At 41.1% G+C, this 20,784-nt stretch overlaps 2 protein-coding genes across 3 annotated transcripts in view; one reads left to right on the forward strand and one right to left on the reverse strand.

Moving 5' to 3' along the window:
* Positions 1-10,629, reverse strand: part of ANKMY2 (ankyrin repeat and MYND domain containing 2) — a 33,862-nt gene extending 23,233 nt beyond the window's left edge. The window contains exons 1-2 of the mRNA XM_049893271.1: positions 10,373-10,629; positions 435-499 (exon numbers count right to left, since the gene is read on the reverse strand). Of these exons, the coding sequence (XP_049749228.1) occupies positions 435-499; positions 10,373-10,439 (132 nt within the window). The 5' untranslated portion in view covers positions 10,440-10,629. The remainder of the gene's footprint in view (positions 1-434; positions 500-10,372) is intronic.
* A 390-nt stretch (positions 10,630-11,019) lies between these two features.
* Positions 11,020-20,784, forward strand: part of BZW2 (basic leucine zipper and W2 domains 2) — a 92,233-nt gene continuing 82,468 nt past the window's right edge. For both annotated transcript variants that reach the window (XM_049893274.1, XM_049893275.1), the window contains exon 1: positions 11,020-11,143. The gene's annotated coding sequence lies outside the window, so the exon portion shown is untranslated. The remainder of the gene's footprint in view (positions 11,144-20,784) is intronic.

The raw sequence follows: 20,784 nt of genomic DNA on the forward strand, positions 1-20,784 counted from the left end.
CAGCACAATGACAATATGCTTAAGAACAAAGGAGCTGTGCAAAGCTTCTGGATCTTACATTGCAAACTCTCCTCATTTTCTTACACCTGCTTGTGTTTCAACTGTCACCTGCATTAATCACTTCTGCTCATTTACCTGTCTGGCCACCTCTGCTTCCCGCTACTTCCTTTCCTCTTTTTTTTCCCTTACTTTTTTCCAGACAATTATTGTGAACATAAGCCATCAGATTGTGACATATATAATCTCTATTAATCCAGAACAGGTGGGCTGTCAATCAGCCAACAATCCCACCCAACAACTAGAAGTTATCTAGCTCTGTGAGTGAATAATCTGGAGTGAATAATCTATGTCATAATAGATTGTGACATATATAGACTTTATATATAATTCTCGTATGGAATAAAACACTTTATGAAACTTTTTAAAAATTTTACCTCATCTAAACAGTTAACACGAACATTCTTGTTGGCTAATAGTGTTCCAGCTTCTTGGACGGTACCTTCCAAAAAAAAAAAGATAAAAATTAAGGTCATTTATCATTAGAATAGGTTAAAAAAATATGTCAAAAAATAAACTTTTGTAAGGGAGGGACAATACTCAATACAGGGAAGGTCAGTTCAACTGGACTGGACCAAAGGTAAAGAAGTTTCCAGGATAAACTGAATGCTTCGAAGGTCAGCGGAGCAAGGGCGGGGCTTTGGGGACTATGGCTTAAGGGGACTTCTAAGTCAATTGGCAAAATAATTCTATTATGAAAACATTCTGCATCCCACTTTGAAATGTGGCATCTGGGGTCTTAAGTGCTAACAAGCGGCCATCTAAGATGCATCAACTGGTCTCAACCCACCTGGATCAAAGGAGAATGAAGAACACCAAGGTCACATGATAACTATGAGCCCAAGAAAGAGAAAGGGCCACATGAACCAGAGACTTACATCATCCTGAGACCAGAAGAACTAGTTGGTGCCCGGCCACAACTGATGACTGCCCTGACAGGGAGCACAACAGAGAACCCCTGAAGGAGCAGGAGATCAGTGGGATGCAGACCTCAAATTCTCATAAAAAGACTAGACTTAATGGTCTGACTGAGACTAGAAGAATCCCAGCGGTCATGGTCCCCAAACCTTCTGTTGGCCCAGGACAGGAACCATTCCCGAAGATAACTCATCAGACATGGAAGGGACTGGACAATGGGTAGGAGAGAGATGCTGATGAACAGTGAGCTACTTGTATCAGGTGGACACTTGAAACTGTGTTGGCATCTCCTGTCTGGAGGGGAGATGGGAGGGTAGAGAGGGTTAGAAACTGGCAAAACGGTCACGAAAGGACAGACTGGAGGGAGGGAGCGGGCTGACTCATTAGGGGGAGAGTAAATGGGAGTATGTAGTAAGGTGTATATAGGCTTATGTGTGACAGATTGACTTGATTTGTAAACTTTCACTTAAAGCACAATAAAAATTATTTAAAAAAAAAAAAACTTTATAAAGGTTTATCCTAAGACTACTCAGGTTAGGTCACTGAGAAATAAAGCATCCAATTCCATGCTATTTATTCCACAAATTACCCAAAAGAACAGATTTACAGAAATTAAAATAGCTCCACTTCCACTGACCTTAGTGTTGGAGCCCTGCTGGAATACTGCTTAAGAGCTGACCAAAAGGTCAGCAGTTCAATTCCACCAGCCACTCCTTGGAAACCCTATGGGGCAGTTCTACTCTGTTCTATAGGGTCACTATGAGTCAGAGTCAACTCAATGACGATGGTCTCTGACCTTAGAATATATTAAATTGGCTACATTTTCCTTTTGGCAGTCATGCAATAACCACAAAGCCTAAAGGGCATCTAGTCCATCTAAAGCTTAAATTCTTGGCAGTATAATAATTTGAGTTCAAAATAGTCATTATTTATATAATTTGTCACCATGAGGCCTTGTGAATTGATAGCATGCTTATAATAGAATGCTCAGCCTGGTAATTGCTTAATCTGAAGCATAGCTCTAAAGCCTGGAATATACAAATGTGCCATACACTCAGTATCCAGACTACCACACTCAAATTGCAAACCTGAACGTATGAGTCGGAATCAACTCGACGGCAGTGGGTTTGGTTTTGGTTTGAACGTAAGTTGTCTGTAAATTTAGAAATAAGCTGTAATTGGGCCACAACTGTCAGGTTTTTCCAGTCTTCCGTAAGGAAACAAGTTGTTGCAGGGGAGAATGCTGCCATTATCATCATTCATAAAAGCCAGCCACATGTTCTGCCAAAAATTTTCTGACTCGACAGGCAAAGGAACGATGAAATTGCATGTTCTCATGTAGAAAGGATGAGATAAGCCTCTCTTCTAAAAGGACATAAAAGAACCGAGCATCCCCCAACCAGGAGTTCATTCTTCTCTAAATTTAGAATTACATTTCAAGACTGTACTCAATTCTGCTAGTCTTCTAGAGCTAAAGGTGGGATAGAGAATACAGATCAGTATGTCCCCTCCCTCCCTGACCCCTCTTCTTAGGGAAAGGCAACCCTGGTGGTGTAGTAGTTAACAGTTATGGCTGCTAACCAAAAGGTCGGCAGTTCAAATCCACGAAGCACTCCTTGGAAACCCTATGGGGCAGCTCTACTCTATCCAGCAGCTATGAGTCGGAACTGACTCGACGGCAATGGGTTTGGTTTTTGCTTTTTTATACCAAAAAAGGAGAGAGAAATGTCTCGCAGAGAAACGGCTTTGTCAGGAAAATGTGAAGTGAATGATCCGCAATCCCCTGGATTTTGGCAGCAACTATTTTTTACAAATAATGCATTTTTCTGAAACTGTCTCCACCTAAGGGCGGTGGGTGTCACTAGCTAGATGGCTAAAGAAGGAGAGGGAAATGCTTTCGAACATGTAAGCAAGTTCTAGAAAAAAGCTTATTCATACCTGCGGCTTCTCATCAGTGACTTTCTCAAACACCTTTAGAGACGAATTAAAAGAGGATAAAAACTCCCACACCCCAATTTCACATGAGGAAGATGCTTCAGCTGAATCCCATTATACACTGAGGAATAACTGAAGTTAATTTCTATCTAGCCAGGAGATGTTTGTGCCGTAAAGGGAGAACACTACAGAGATTGTAAGCATGTCAAAGCCCGGTGTGTTAGGGGGGAGGTGGGACTTTAGGATCATAAACATCTGGCTCGCATGGAGAAAAGGGTGTCGATGATTCCATAAAATGTTTAGCCCGATGGTCAACAATTTAAGTTAAATCTATCAGGGAGCAATTAAAAAAAAAGAGAGAGAGGTGTATGCACATGCACGTACATATACCACTCAATAGATTAAGGTTCACCTTTTGAAAAATTACCTGTAGTGGTTTCTGGTTCCAGAAAATGAAAGCAGATTCTGGAAAACAGAGGAGCAAAATGTCCATGGAGGCAAAACTTGTGATGATTTCTAATTTGGAATTCTCAATTTAATGACATCAGTAAGGACCTAGAGGTCAAGGACAGCAGGGAAATGTGAACCACATGGCTCATACAGAAGGATTCTTATGCTTTGTCATTCCTTACTACTCTCAAACAATATTTTGCAGTTAAGTTGGAAAGACTAATGATTTTGGGAAACAAAACTGTTAAATCTGATTTAACAAAGGAGAGGATGTGTAATGAACCTACATTTGTCTTCACTGGAGACAAAAATTAATAGAGCTATACTGACGAAAGAAATAGTTAATGTGTTTCCCTTTTAAGAATGTCTCCAGGCTGCTCATGTCAAAGAAAACACAACAGAACCTACCTTATTAGGGTAAGCTTGAACAACTTAAATGGATAAAGCAGCATTTTAGCAAAGAGGTGATGCTAGAAGAGTGATTGATGGTCTCACTGTAAGACACTCACTCTCTTCTACCACACTACAGCCCCTTCCAAACTAAGAAGCTACACAAAACCTGTAAAAGCCCCATCTATGAAACAAAGGTAAGAGCATCCATCCCATAGAGTTCTGAGAAGGACTAAGGACTTGTCCTCACATGGGGCACATAGCAAGCCCTCAGTGCATATTACGTGGCTCTAGTAACTCTACAGTCAGGGCAGCACAATAAAATTCACTGTGACATTACTGGTATCTACACTGAAATCACGGGTTCCCTATGAAGACAAGCAGATGTGCCAAAATAAACAAAAAAAGAACAAAACAAATGTGTGATCTTTTTTTCCCAGAAATCTATCAGATATCCAGGAGACGTGGATATCCATGGGTTTAAATCATTACTTAGTAGTATCCCCAAAAAGGGATGTTTTAAAGGATCTCTATCAAAGTTAAGTATTAAAAATTTTTTGACTTGTTATTATAATTTTTATGTGCAGTGCAGGAAATTACTTAACATGGCCCCTCTAGCCATAGTCTTTGTGACTCCCACACAACGATTAAGTGGGACTATGCAAATAAGGTGTATGGAACCTGTCCTAGTTAAGGGTATGTGTCAACTTAGATAGGCCATGATTTTCAGTGGTTTGGCAGTTATGTAATGATGTAGTTTGGCAGTTGTATAATGATGCAGTTATCCTCCATTTTGTGATGTGTTGTAAATCTTAGCCTCTATGCCTGTGGTTATGGACCCATTTGGGAGCGAGTTGTCCATTATGTTAATGATATAGGATTAGGGTGGGATATATGTTGAGTTACTGCCTTACTAGAGGGTGTGACTCAAGTCACCACCCTTACCCCAGTCAGAACTGTTACCACCCTTATTTAAGTCATGCCCTTACTTGAGTTGTACCTTTTATCTTATAAGAGATAAAAGGAGAGAGAAGCAAGTTGGCGGGGGGGGGGGGGGGGGGGCGGATCCACTACCACCAAGAAGAGCTAGAAGTAGAATGTGTCCTTTGGATCCAGGATCACTGTGCTGAGAACCTCCTAGACCCAGGAGACAGAGAGCTGTAACACTGGAGACAGTGCATGACAGCAAGAAGGGGTAGCAAGTACAGCAGAGAACTGGCAGCAGCAGAACCAGGAGACCAGTGTGAGATGTTGTAGTGGGCTTCCCGGACCAAGGATTGAGGCAGCTACGGTGGAGGTGGCTACAGGAGCAAGAGAGCTGAATGCCTCCGGGCTGAGACTTACTGGCAGAGTGGGGTGTCCCTGGGCATTTATTGGCAGAGCTAAAGAGATTTGTAACGCTTGCTCGAACAGGGCAGAGGCTGGGCCGAGGGGCCAATAGCTGGAGAGAGAGACCTACCTGTGGGCACAGCAAAAAGAGGTTGTCCTGATCAAAGAACTGTATCCTGAGTCATTTCTGATCCTGAACTGTAACCTGCTACTTCCCTAATAAACCCCATAATTGTATTGTCTTTGAGTTGTACGTTGTCACGGCAACAAATTATTAAACCCAGCAGAGAAGTAGAGAATGCTGTGGGAGGGACAGTTGGTGTTAGCACTGCTAAAAAGGTTGGAGAGAGGAGGTATGTCAGACCCCCACCTCGTAGGAATCACCCTTGGGCTGCTGATGCTGACACTGATTCTCTCTCCGCCTCGTGAAGTTAGACAAGGAGGTCTGACGCTGTTGCCACGCCATAAAATATGTAAAAGGTCTAAATTTTAAAAGAACAATATAGGTATACAGATTTAGCTATAATTATAAATATATTTTTAAAATAGACACTTCTAATAACATTTTGAAATAGTTTGTGTGAAGTTTCTAAAAGCTCTACTACTCTACTTGTATCTATTTTTAGACATTGTAATAAAACGTTCTGAAGCTGTGATTAGGACGCACTATATTAAAATTAAAGTATGTAAAAGAGAAGTTGTTTTATAAATGAAGAAAATAAAGTCCATACCCACTGCTGTCAAGTCGTTCCGACTCATAGTGACCCTACAGGACAGGGTAGAGCTGCCTCATAGGGTTTACAAGGCTGCAAACCTTTATGAAAACAGACTGCCACAACTTTCTCCAACAGAGTGGTGGTGGGTTCGAATCGCTGACCTTTCAGTTAGCAGCCAAGTGCTTTAACCACTGTGCCACCAGAGCTCCTTAATAAAGTCCATAGAGGCTGCATAACCTGCCCAGTCATACAATTAACAGTAACCACATATTTTAAGTTAAAATTTTCTTTGAACTCTGTTCTAAAATTGATTAATTAGCAAACCTGAATCTTTCTAAACCACAAGAACATTAGATGTAAAGTTATTAACTATGTAGAACTTTACGGCAGGATTTTAATAGCCCAAAATTAGAAACAAATGTCCATCGACATGAAAGGATAAGCATATCGTGGTATATCTATACAAAAGAAGCTACTTGTTGCTACACATAACATGGATGAACCTCAAAATCATGCTGCTGGGTAAATGGAGACATGCTGGAAAAAAAAAAAAAGTACATATTGTATGATTCCATTTGTATAAAATTCTGGAATAGAGAAATCCAATTAATAGTGGCAGAAGCCTATCAGTGGTTGCCTGGAGATGGAGGTGAAGTGAAAAACAGATTGCAAAGGGACATGAAGAATCTTTTGGGGTGATGGAACTGTTTATTATGTTGATTGTAGTGATGATTTCATGATGCATCCTCATGTCAAAACTAATAAAATATATATACTTTAAATATGTCATTTTTACTGTACTTGAATTATACCTCAGTTAAGTTGGTGGAAAATATCTTACTGATCAAGCCTGTTTTAAGGTGCCCTTTACACAAATAATTAAAAAAGAGAATATTAGCAAGTATATTACTTTCATATTAAATCAGAAATAATGATCCCAGGAATTTCAGGTACTAAACAAGCTAAGTAATAGGATAATCTCCTGGTTTATACCTTTAAAGAAGGTTTACTGTATTGTAGTATCGTGTTTCCTCAGTGCTTACTGAAAAAGATATCAGCATTTAGAAGAGTGGGTCAATCTACAAGTAATATAGGTCAGTTAGACGTGCTTTAGTATTTTAATTTTCTTTTCTTAATGTTTGAAATGAATGCTGTATTAACTATGACTTAAATGGGCATGTAGGAAACAGCTTAGTTTTATCTGAGACACCTTGGCATTCCAACAAATAAATATACAATCTGTAGAATATGTCACATGCAAACTCACTCAGAACAAGAAATAATGATAAGAGTGTCCAAAAGCAATGTGCAGGGGGTCCCCGATTTACGAATGGGTTCCATTCCTACAACTCCGTCATAAATTGGCTCTGATTAAAGTTGAATACCTCTTTTTTTTTTTAGTTTTCATTATTATTGCCACTTATCATCAGGATCTTTATAAATATGGCAGTGTTTTAAACAGTTAATCATAAAACCGAACATGCGTGAGTGAACATCTGAGAATGATAACATCAGCAAATTACAGGCTGCAACACTATGTAGTACACATTACTGATGATAAGGACGGTTGTAAGTGCACTTCGTTTTAACTCAGATGCATCCCTAAGTCAGGGTCTACTTGTGTAGTATTCTTCTATGAACTATAAACCTCACTTACAGCCTGCTAGTTTCTGGACCCTAGTGCCTGGCAGAGGGGAGGCACTCAAATACTCTATTTGCCAGGTTTACTTCAGACTGGCTAAGACGACAGGTCAGACTTTGCTGAAAATTTACTCTTACAAGTACTAGAACTATCTGTCTATAGCTTCTTAAAGCTGAGAAACGTACCAGAGGGGAAAAAATTAAGGACCCCTCCCTACTCACTAAATAAAAATAATTCTTCTTATGTGCACAAATACAAAATTTTGCTACTTTGCTTATGACCTTTATTTAACTACAAAACAAAAATTAATTTACAAATCAAATACACGAAACTACAAAATCACTAACATTTAAAATTGAAATTACTTTTACTTCACAGGTGATAACATTCTATTGAAATTAAAATGCCTTTCAAAGTGAATATGGTATTTATGCTTTGGTGCTGGTTTTGTTTTTTGTTTAGTTTGTTTTTAAGTCCAACATATTTATATGACCCTGGTCATAAGATACTTGTGCTCTGCCACTTATTACCTGGGTGACATTGGGCAAGTTAACTAACCTCTCAAGCCCTCAGTTTCCTCACCTATAAAGTAGCCATTACCATATTTGCCATAATAATAGATAACAAAAACAAGTATTTTAAATGCTTTATCTATCCTAACTCATTTCACTTTCACAGCAAGGTTATTAAATGGGTACTATTTTTATTATTACTCTCATTTTTCAGTTGGAAAACATCAGAAAAAATAACTTACTCAAGGCCACATCACCAATAAGTATGACTGAGGTAGGATTCCAAGCCAGATCTTCATGGTTAACCACCACCACATGGTGTCTCTCATAATATTATAGCCTAAAAATAAGTCCTAGCTCATCAAGATTAAATACATTGATACATGCCAAGTTCTTAGAATTACGTCTGGCTCATAATAACATTTAACAAATAGTGGCTACAGTTGTTACTTTCTCATATCTCCCCTCACTTTTTGAGAGTGCAGTGATGTCACGTGCGTCTTCACTTGACAAGAATGCATCAGATACCAAGCCTACATCAGTTCTTTTCTCATCAGTCTGGGCCAATGAAGTGGTGAAACAGAGTCTGCATACTCATATACCAGCTTGCTAGAGCAGATGTGGGCCCAGGGATATCCCCAGAATAAATTCATATTAATTCTATTTTATGTAACATTCAAAATTAAAACACTGGTGGACACCTAAGAATACACTGAAAGGTCTTCCCCACACCCTTCAAAGACCCAAATTATAGAGCTGTTCACTTGTTTACACTTTTGAAAGGACATGTGAGACAGCCCAGTGGCTACTTTAAAAACAATTTTTTTTTTTTTTGCCCAGCACAGTACCTGGCACACAGTTGGGACTCACATGTTTGCTGAATTGAATTCCCCAGCCAACAAAGGCAGGGAGAAATTACCCAGAGACAGGCAGAAGGGAAAGACTGCAAAGCCAAATGCGTCAGCGGGAGCCACGCAGTACAAACAATAAAAACACCAGATCAAATTAGGCAAAGGACACTTGTCATGATAACTATAGCTGTGACTGACTTAGCTAGAACTGAGATCAGATGGGGTGGGCCCAGCTCATCAACACCTCTCGAGTTCAAATCCAATTTTTTTTTTCTCCTTTATATTTAGGATTTCTTTGTAGGTATTAAAAATAAATCTGCCTTACTTTCTAAACCAAACCAAACCCAGTGCTGTCGAGTCGATTCCGACTCAAAGCGACCCCATAGGACAGAGCAGAACTGCCCCACAGAGTTTCCAAGGAGCGCCTGGTAGATTTGAACTGCTGACCCTTTGGTTAGCAGCCGTAGCACTTAACCACTACGCCACCAGGGCTTCCTTACCTTCTACGGTCCACAATTGATCCTGGCCGCTTAACTACAACATAAAAACAAGCCTGGGAATCGGGAAGCCTTATGAGGCGGTGACTGGCTTCTGTGCCATTCTAGGGCAGATGTGTCCATCTCTTCGACTTTTAAACAACCAATTAACTATCCCCGCAGTCTCATGCATCCCCATCCCATCGCCGTGATGGTGCAGAAATCACGTAGCCACGCTGATGTCACCTGTCAGGTAACGGGTCTCCAAGGGACTCTTCTGGGATGTCCACTCGGGTGCTGCGGAGAGAACATGGCTTCCGGCTTCTAACTAGCAGGCTGGTCTGAGTTCACTAGTCCCCAGGGCCTGCGACTCCCTCCCTAGGATCTGGAGCCGAGGGATTGGGACATGCGTTGGGAGGATGTAAGGGAAAGCTCAGACGAGCTCAGTTAGAAGATCGCAACGGTGCTACGTGGGCGGAGGAATGAGGAGGCCTAGCTGCCCCTTTTTGCTTCTGCGGCAGCCGGCAGCCGGGATCATCTGGAAAGAAGCCAGGGATGCCCTAGAAGAGGAAGCCTCAATGAGGCCAATTACAGGCCTTGTTCTGTGCCTTATAAAGAAACCCTCTCTAGGCGAGCTCCCTCCACTCCCAAGCGGGAGCGGGGACCCGCAGGGATCGAGATCTTTCTACCACCGGAAGTCTAAATGGCCCCTTACACACCCGCCTAAGAACCTGAAACTACGAGGCTACTGCTGCCAAGAAGGACCTTAGTCAAAATCACCTGAGGAGTTTTGAAAAATGCACACCCTGGGACCCAGACTCTTGGTACGTTCATTATAATCTGAGGTGGAGCCCGAAAATCTGCTGGTTTCCCGAGCCTTGGCAATCCCCGCTTGGCCCCAGCGAAGCTTCTCCCCTTCCACCTCTCCGCCCACGCATCCCCTTCCAGACCGATCCTAGAAACGCTATTTCCTAGGACTAGGCTGTCAACCTCGGAGAACAGCATCCAAGGGTCCACCGGGCCGGGGCGCCTCCTGGGCACCGCCACGCCCCCCGGCCAGGCTGGAGGCGCCCCCGTCGCAGCCTAGCACCCATACCTTGCCTGATCACTTCCAGCAGCTCCTTTTCCTCCTGGGTCAGCTCGCCTTTCTTTATGTGAACCATTGCTTCCGCCAGCTTGAAAGTTATTCTGTTTCTTTGGGAGTATTAAAAAGAAACGATGTGTCTGTGTTAGGAACGTCGGCAGCGAAGGGGCAACCTGAGACCAGGACCCAGGGTAGCAGACCGCGGAAGAGCTGGAATTCCCGCCCTCCTCCTGCAGGCAGCGTTCGGCGGGCGAACTCCGGCGAGCCGGGCGGGCAGTCTCTGCAGGCCCGGGGTGGTCACCGCCCCTCGAGCGCCATTGGCCAGAGCGGGAGGAGGAGCTGCAGGAGGCGGCAGCAAGAGGCTCCCATTGGACCAACCTTGGTAGGAAAAACCAAATAGGAAAATTGGAGGGGGGAGGCTTAAATTCCTTTTACGCGTTCCCTACATGCATCCCAACCGCTTTAGATATTTGCGACAACTAAATATTTAAAGTTCTCTTTCTGTTAGCTTTTTGTTAGGCGATGGCTTCTTGGTTCGGACAGGGGCCCCCCAGGCCTCGCGACAACCCCCCCGATGATCCCCAGGAATGACCTGGCCGGGGCTGGGGGCGGGCTGGGAGGCGGGGGCGGTGCGGGAGGCGGGGCTGCGTCGGGCTCAGTGTGTCGGTGTCAATGTGTCTGTCCTTCACTCCTCCATTGTCTGCCGCCGCCACTGCCGCCTCCTCCGCTGCCGGAATCGTCGCAGCCTCCAGCCTCGCGCGTCGCCGCTACCTCCTCGGACAGGTAAGAGCGACTCAGGTGGGCCAGAGGGAGTGGCAAGGGCTGCTGGAGCCGCGGCTGCCGCCCCTCTGGGGGCTTCCACCGGGGCTGGAGGTGGCCGGGAGGAAGCATGTGCCTACCGTGACGCCTCCTGCGGCTCTCCGCGGGGAAACTTACCCTCGACCGTCGCCACCGCGTATACCGTTCGTCAGTGCCCCAGGGTGGAGACCTTCCACTCGCCACGTTTGGCCGCCCCGGGAGACCCTGGGACCTCGAGCTGACGGGGGCCAGCCATGCGGTGGGAAGTGGCGAGTGTGCTTCGTCTTGTGCATGGCACCGCCAGATGCGGCTCCCGGGGAGGCCGGGAGTGGGGCTCTGGGCTAGGGGTAAGAAGGAGAGCTCCCCGTTAGGAGCGAGGTGAGCGCAGGAGGGTAGACTCGGGAGAGTGTACTTCTCTTTTGGCAAGACTCGCCCTCCGCACTACTTGTCATCTCCTCTCTGGCTTTTCTGGGAGCTGTAGAAGAAAACCTGATCTCGTTGCCCGATAGTGCCTGTTAAGGCTGTTTGGAAGCAATTTACACTTGCACTAATACATCGTTAATGAGAGACAGTCTTGGAGAGGAGGAAGGAAGGGCCTCTTCGCTTTGCCTAGAGTTCCCAGCGTCTTTGTAACTCAGATCTTGAGATTTATGGAAATAGGGGGAGGGGGGAAGGAGGGTGGGGATCAAACTAGTGTTGCTGTCTATATATAGCCTCAGATTAGCCTTTTAATCCAACCTTCATTCAAGTGTGATATGCAGCTTCGAGCTTCAACCATAGGTAAGAAGAATGGGGGTAAATACAAGTGTGTACCCTCCTGTGGCTCAGAAACAAGGTTTGTTTGCTACATTATGAAGTCAGTCATTCCTCCAGAGCGTGCATCAGTTACATATTTACAGCAATAATGAAAGCTTTTTTTAGAAATTAATGTTTACATTTTACTGTTGTTTCTCTACAGACTAGTATTGATGTTTCTCTCAAGACCCATCTGCTTCAATGAGAAATATCTGAATAATTATGTCAATGGGTTTTTGTTAAGCATCCCCAGGACACTCTTTCTCCCCATAGTGCCATATATGAAGTGAAATGAATTTTCCTCTGGCCTTATGCCTTCATTTTGCTTGAAGCATTTACTAACACTTCTGAAAATCTGGGAAGATGCTCATCTTTATTTCCTGCCTTTAATAAAAATCTTTCCTAATCTCCAGCTGTTCTCTAAGACTCATTTTTAGAGGGTGGGGCAGATCTGAGTGGGGACATCACACTTGAAAATTGCCTGATATCATTCATCATCATGTATAACAAAGAAACTTTTGTCCATGTTTAAATGATGTGGCTGTTTAAACAACAACAAGTAGTAAGGCTGTGGAGAGTGGTATTTTATAACACTTAAAATGCTGTTATTGCCACAGTTACAATTGGTTTATGGCATAGTGTCATGTAGGGGAACCCACAAACCTAAGTAAATACTTTAGAGTAACCTCCCCCAGCATGTGACTTGACATTTTACCAGTGGATACATGGGCAAAATTAGGTACTTCATTGCCAGTATTTCCATCTCTTATGCCAAATTTTGGCTTTGATTACTTGAAGGTCACACCTGTTTGTCTCACTAGCATTGCCATTTCCTCGAGGAAAGCAACTTATTTTTTTGGTGCCTCCTGCTACCTAGCTGGAATTTAGTGATCTGTGAATACATGCCCTCAGTAAATTTACATGCAATGCCATTTAAAGAGAAGGAAAAACTAACACCTACCTGCAACTGCAGATACATCGTATGTTCAGTTTAAATTTCTAGAAACAGATATGTAATGGATAGTGCTCATCAGATGGATAACATTAGTCATTTTGTACAATGTAAATATTTAATTAAGACTAAATTTTTTTTTTTTTTTTTTTAGCTAATGAGTGTACATTTGATTAGGCCAAGAAACTTTTCTTGTACCTAGAGTGTATTCACATCAAAGAAATTTTACTGCTAACAAAAGTGGCTACTACATGTTGAGTATTTAGTCTGTGCCAGATATTTGACTAGATGCTTTGCATAGGATTATTTTAGTTGTTGTTATAACAGCCCAGAATTAGCCAATTTTATCCCCATGTCTGCAAATAAGGGGAAAGAAATGAAAGAAAGTTGATTAACTTGCCAACAGCCCCACGGTTAGGAAGTGTCAAAGCCAGAACTGAAACCAAGCTCTGTCTCTAAAAGCTTTTCTCTTTCACTATCTCTGCTTATGTGCTTTGCAGTAAGGTGGGAGTTATGTATTCTTTTGACTAGCTAACAGGTGATACGTTACCATGGTTCAACATACCTGAAGGAGCCCAGTGAGTTAAAGGTTAAGTGCTAGGCTGCTAACCAAAAGGTCAGCAGTTCGAACTCACTAGGTCACTAGCCACTCCTTGGGAGAAAGATGTGGCAGTCTGTGTCTGTACAGATCATAGCCTTGGAAAGCCTGTGGGGCAATTCCAACCCTGTCCAAGTCGAAATCGACTCTACACCAACCGGTTTGGTCTTTGGTAACAGGCCAGAAGTACCAAAGTTAAGTCTCCCTCTCACCTCTTTCGTCGGGCCCCTCTCCGTGCCCCACAACCAATGGTATCTGTTCTCATACCCTTCCAAAGATATTTTATGTGTTCATAGCTTATCTGTATATTTCTACCTATATATTTTTTTAATAGAAATGGGAGCATACTAACACACCATTCCATACTTAGCAATAGAATGTATAGGCTGATTTAGTGGCTCTTCTGTTACTTTCCTCACCTGCTTAAAAATAATGATTTCTGAAATTTTCTTATATGTGTCCCAGCATCTGTTTTTTTCTTCTACCACTGTCCTAGACCTCTCCTAGCTTATTGCAATGGATTCCTAAGTCACCTGCTTCTCTCTCGCTTCTTCCAATCAAGTTAATTCAAGAAACTACCAGGTCAATAAACATTAAGTCCTGTCATCCACGGGGGACGAGACTTATACCCTATAAAGACAGAACTAACTCACTTAAACTGAGACCCAGGTCTGACCTGGAAGGTTCCTACTACTGGCCCCAGCCTGCATTTCCAGTCAGCCAGCCCCTCCCACACACTCTGCTGTAACTTCACCACGCTGCTAGTTCCCTAACATGCCAGTAATTCCAACCCCTTTGTTGCTACTTTTCTCTTCCTGGAATGACTTTCCCTTCCCTCCTCACTGATTCCCCCCTTTCCAGAACTGTTGAACTGGTCAGCTTTTAAGACGCTACTTAAACATAACCTCTTTCTCCAGCTTTCATGATCGCCTCCTTTTTCCCTCCCCACCCCAGTCAATGATGGGAGTATAAACACCAGTAAACCTGTGTATGTCCCTCAGCAAGTAGAAGTAGGTAAAATCTTTACACACGGGTGCTGTTAATCTGTAACAAAGTTGCTGGTGCCAATAATGGTGTCTTCTGTTCTCTCCTAAGACTGCGGTGGTGGTTCAGTTGTAGAAGACCCCATTTCAATTCGCGGCCAGTGCACCTCTAGCGCAGCCATCACTTGACTGCAGTGGAGGCTTATGCGTTGCTGTGATGCTGAACAGGTTTCGGCAGAGCTTCCGAGACTAAAATAAACTAGAAAGAAAGGCCTGACAATCTACCGTAGAAAATCAGCCAATGAAAACTCTGTGGATCACAACAGTTGGATCCCATTGTGCATGGCATTGCTGTCATTCGGGGCCAACTCGATGGCATCTAACAAGAACAATTCTGTCTTCTTATGGCCTCTTACCCTCCTTCTCTCCAATTAACATCATTGCTTATTTATCTGAGCCTTTGTGAAAATACCTAAAGCCCATTTCTCATCATATTCTGTTATGGTTATTATTAGTAGGAGGAGTCGTCACTGTATGGTGCAAATGGTTAAACACTTGACTACTAACTGAAAGGTTGGTGGTTCAGATCCACCCAGAGGTACTTCAGAAGACAGACCTTGTAATCTGCTTCCAAAAGGTCACAGCCTTGAAACCACTATGGAGTGGTTCTACTTTTCACACATAGGGCTCCCATGAGTCAGAATGCACTCGACACCAACTAACAACGACAATAACTGATAGTAGTAATATCGATGTATTTGACCCCTTCTCCTTCTGTACTATAAATTAGATATAATTTACCTTTATTTCTCGAGAATGTAACCCGATGTTTTACACCTAGGGTATGCTGAGAACATGCTGAGTTGAATTCAGTTTTATCTCCAAGTTATTTCAGGTGGATTTGTTTCCCTATTTGACTGATCCTCCCAGGTGATGTGATGTGATGTGATGTGGCACTAATCACAAACAACCATAAGCAAGAGCAGAAGGTCTGAAAAACGTTTTGAGTCTCAGGCATCTTGACATTTCAAAGAATGCAATTAATTAAGAAAAAATGTTTACATGCACACATACAAATTGGACATACCATTCCAGGAGTCTCCCATTAAAGTCATGACCTACAGCTCCCTGCTTTAAGAGCATACTGTTTTTATTGCAGGGGAATAATGCATTGTGAGGATTATATCTTGCAAAGTAGTACTTTCCTTGCCATCTAACTTTCTTTTTTTAGACTTAAGTACATTTCTTGACTATGTATTAAGAACTTTTTTTAGCTTGATGATAATATTGTGGTTATATTTTTAAAAGATCCTTTATGTCTTAGAGACACATACTGCCGTATTTAGGGAGAAAGTTATGTGATGTCTGACATTTGCTTTAATATAATTCTATGGCAGTGGGGAACAGACTGGGTAAGAGTATAAATGAGACAAAGTTGACTATGCTGTAACTGTTGAAGCTGGATAGTGGGGACATTGGCTTCGTTGTACTGTTTTCTCTACTTTTGGATGTGATTGAAAATTTCCATAATAAAGTTTTAAAAGGGAAAATTTGGAAGTATAACAGCCTCTAAAAATTTGTTTTTTTAAGAAAACGTGAGAAAGTAATATGAATATGAATGCTCTTTTTCTTTACTTGGAGTTTAGCTTACACAATTATTTCTTTAAATGTTGTATCATTACACCTAACTCTGTAGAGTACTGTCTTGCAAACAGTGCATTTCCATAAACACCATATCACATTTTAACTTCTCCATAAAACTAAAACCAAACCAAAACACCAAACTCATTGCCATCAAGTGAATTCCAACTCACAACGACCCTATAGGACAGAGTAGGACTTGCGCAGAAGGTTTCCAAGGCTCTAACCTTTATGGAAGCCGACTGCCACATCTTTCTGTCACAGAGCAACTAACTAGCTAACTGCTAACCTTTAGATTAATAGCTGGGCACTTAACCACTGCACCACCAGGTCTCATTTCACAAAACTAAAAGGTAGATGGCATTGCCCAGTGCTTGTATCATGAACTTACGAGTATCTTACTGGCAGGTAATCTTCATCTTTTTTGGAAACTAATTTCCTGGACACGTCTGAACAAGAGGTGAAAATATATTTAGTTATCTGAGAAAATTAAGATATGAGTAGACATACTGACTTTCTTGTATGCCCCATAAACCAGCTCAGAAGGCATTTCTGAAAAAGAAGTACCAAGACTGTCTTAAGCAATGTCACCATTGTTAGATTAGTACACTCATGTAGGAACATCAGAACCAGGCTCAGCACCAGATATACTGGCTACTAAGGGTTGCTTAACTAAATGCTTATTTTGACACCTACTTTCTGTATTCTTGCTACTTTATAACTTAGTGTTTCTTCATGTTTAAGCTTCTTAAGTTTTAGACTTAATAAATTTTAATGTTTGCAAAGGCCGTGTGTAATGAAATCTTTTTTTATATAAAGTCTTTGTATAATTTGTCTTCCGAGACTTTGAAGAATATTTTAAGGATATTTAATTATGCTTCAAAGCCAAGTCCTCACGAAGTCTAAAGGTGATATAGCCAGTCCAATATCATTGTCCAGTATTGGTGAGGGATACGTTAGTATGCGTGTACCTTCAACTCAAAAGATGGAGAAGGTGTCACTGTGGAATTTAAAACACTAGGCTGGAGTGCTGTTATCACTGAGTATAAGACTGTTCCACTAACTAAAAGTATAAAACTATTTCCACTTCAGAAGGAATATGGTGGCATTCATATTCCCGATAAATATATTTTATACTATGAAATTGGTATTTTTATGTCTTGTGATTTGGTTATTTATTGTGGGATTGTAGACAAAGCAGCTCTTAACACATTCAACAGCCTCTGAGTAAAACCTCATCCTGGGTCTGTTGATTGTGGAGTGTAACGGCCCTATTAAGTGGCCTCTTCTGACCTGTTAGGGAGCAATTGTGATGCCCCCTGGGAGACAGCCAAGCTTGGGTACAGGCCTGGGAATTGGAGTGAAGAGACCAAAGCTTAAGTCTTCAGTGACTAGATATATTTTCCAAGGCAATTTTCCTTACTTTCAGCTTCCTCATATGTAAAATAGGAATACTAACCGAACGTACAGGGTGACTGAAGATTCTTGAAGATACTCTTGAACTATAAAATTTTACATAAAAATTGTTATTTTAGGGCCAATTTGTCAGATTTTTACAGTATGGAAATATATAAATAACATAGTTATAGGCCTAGTTGATATATCTTTTCAAAGTAAAATGTGTATAAACATTACCATTTGCCATACCCTATTTTCTTACATTTTCGAAGATGAAAATTATTTTTAAAGAGATTTTTTAGTGAAAGATATAACTTTTTTTATATTGATAAGAAAGACCTTGGTGTACATCTGTTATGTTGTTCACTGGATCACAAAGGATAAGTTATGATTTTTTGTCCTCAGGAGAATTACACTGTGCTCAAAGAGATAAAATCAGCCCCTGAAACAATAGGGACTGAAGTAATCATTCCAAAGCCTTTCGCTGCTCCTGTCAGCCCACAGCTCAGATACCTTTCAGAATTTTCCTTTGCATATTCAATTTGCAGCCTGGCTCCTGCCAGTCTTTCACCTTTAATTCTCACTCCTCTACCTACCCATCACACTTAGAGCACTTAGAGCTCCTGGAATGTCCTACTTGCTCCATTTCTGTTTATCAAATTATACTCAGATCCTCCTCATCTTAAATGATCCTCCTCTACACAGTTTTCTCCCATTCCCAGCCAGTGCAGTACAGACACAAATGTGGAATCCAGAACAAGGGAACTCATTGGGAGGGCTGGTTCAAGGAGAAGGTGAGACTTGAGCTGAGCCTTGAAGGATTGATGGATTTGGGAAGGCAAGCCATAAAAAGGAGAGCATTCCAAGGAAAACTACCCTCAAGGAAACAACCCTATACAGTATTATAGAGCTATAATTTTACTGCTCACCATACTGGAGCTAGAAATGATTTTATTCAAAAGCATGTTTTCCTCAATATGACCACTTTTTAAAATTAAAGCGTTAGGTTATGTATTAGAGCACATTTTGCTCATATGTTCCTGCTCTCAAATAATTAGTAACATTTAATATCAACATATTTAATGTTTCAGACTAAATCGGAAATTACAAACTGACATCTTCAAAATTAATGGTAGCAAGAAAGTTGGTAATGGACATAAAAAGAAATGATGGGGAAGAAAATCATATAGTTATTAGAATATTTTACCCTTGCATACAAAATGATTTGAATTTATGCAAAAAGGCTAGAGAATAAAATGAGTGGGAACTTCGTTGTGAAGTTTATTTTGCAAATAAAACATGTCTGAACTTGTTTGTGTCTCTATCATAAAGGGATTTTAGGACTTGTTTCTCTCAATTTGATTTTTTTTTTCCTGCTATTTTTGCCGATGAGTAACAATGTTGCTGAAACAGTTAAACCCGAGAGATACAACTCAAGGATTTAATAGTCAGATTACTGTGAATTATTTTAAGTGTATGTGGTGGTCATTAGACGTTTCCACAGCATGTTCCTCTGTATTTATTAGGGAAAAGAAAAACATATATGATGATTTAGAATTTCTGGATCTGTTTTTTTTTTTCTTTTTTCTTTTTTTAAAATACAAATCCACCAACGCTAGCAGGGCATAAACAGGAATACTTTTCATTTCATCTTGCTCTGGTGTGTATTGAGGCCATAGGTCTCTTTAGCAAGTAGCTTTTGAGCACTTAAGTGCCAAGTGGAATGGTTTGGCCTGTTCTAATTTGGTATACTTTGAGTAAAGAGTGCCAAAAAATGTTCAGATAGTCATATTTGTAAACTATTTTGAAAATAAAGCTTTAGGTTGCTCATTAAATGAACCATTCTTTTGTTAAACACCAGGGAGACAATGCTTTCATTATTGTCTTGATTTTTAATGTTAGATGTTTCCTTTGTCAAAAAAGAAAGAAAGAAATGATAATATATAAGAAAGGATAATGACCCAGGTTAATATTGAAGAGAGAGAATATAATCCTTTAGATATCTTTAATTTTCATCATTCTGATAATATGTTAATATAAAAAACCGTTAAGTCTGTATAATATGTAAAATTATTTTTTTAATATTTCAACTTATTTTTATACTAGATGAAAAATTAAAAAAAAAAAAATAATTTGGCATAGTGGTTAAGTGCTACAGCTGCTAACCAAAAGGTTGGCAGTTTGATTCCATCAGGTGCTCCTTGGAAACCCCACGGGGTGATTCTTCTCTGTCCTATAAGGCCGCTATGAGTCGGAATCAACTCGACAGAAACAGGTTTTTATTCCTTTTGAGGACTTCTGGCTAAATCTCAAGAAAACCACCAGGTGGGGTGAGTAATAATAAGGAATGATAACACTGTAAAGAATGTATCATTTTATAATATGATACAACTATGTAACATTCTGCCAGCATCCCCTTCTTTTTGTATGTTCACACAAAGGATTTTAATGCTGTTCAAACTAACCTGGACAACTTCCTGGATTTAGGGTCATTTCTAAAGTGGCAGAGGAAGGTAGGGCACAAGCATGACATATGTTTTTCTCAATGTATAAGGGAATAGAATGGGCTCATTATAGACAGGAAAGAGAACCCAAGTTGATGGTACAGAGGACACTACTGGCCAGAGGAAAGGGATGTGCATGTTGGTGTTTGTGAGTGTCAAGATTGTATTTTTCTTGGAATCCATTAAGGAATGCGTAACAACTCACCTGCCGAATCAACTAGCCCTGAAAATGGATGGTGCTGGAACATCAGGGCCCTACTTGGCTGTCCCCAGAAGTCGGGCGGGATGGGAAGGGAAGAATAGAAAGTTTGTGTTGAGTTGAGCCCATGTAGGAAATATTTTGAAAACTGAGTCCTGTAGTGCTAGAAGCCATAGCACCATAAATTTCCTAAAATTTTTATGTCTCTAAGAGGCAGGGTTTATGTTCAATCCTCTCTCTAAAGATGAATGGTTTTTCTTCATTAATAGAACTCTTTGGCTAACAGTTTGATGTTTCAGAGGTAACTTATGCTAATGAAATTTACCCAAATGCTGAACTCGATTCTAAATCAACATTTATGCTATACTGTATCTAACTCTAAACCATAAAGTCTATGAGGCAAATAATGAAAAAGCTGCCTTTGAGAATCATATAAATAACTACCCAAGACATGACAAAAACTCTGCTAGGCTATTTGGAAAGTCCACTGAACCGAGACTGAGTTGATCAGGTGCTGGCCCTACCCTTGCATGTATGTAAGCTCCAGAAGGTCAGG

This window comes from Elephas maximus, chromosome 8, assembly GCF_024166365.1.
Source record: "Elephas maximus indicus isolate mEleMax1 chromosome 8, mEleMax1 primary haplotype, whole genome shotgun sequence".
NCBI classification, from domain to species: Eukaryota; Metazoa; Chordata; class Mammalia; order Proboscidea; family Elephantidae; genus Elephas; species Elephas maximus.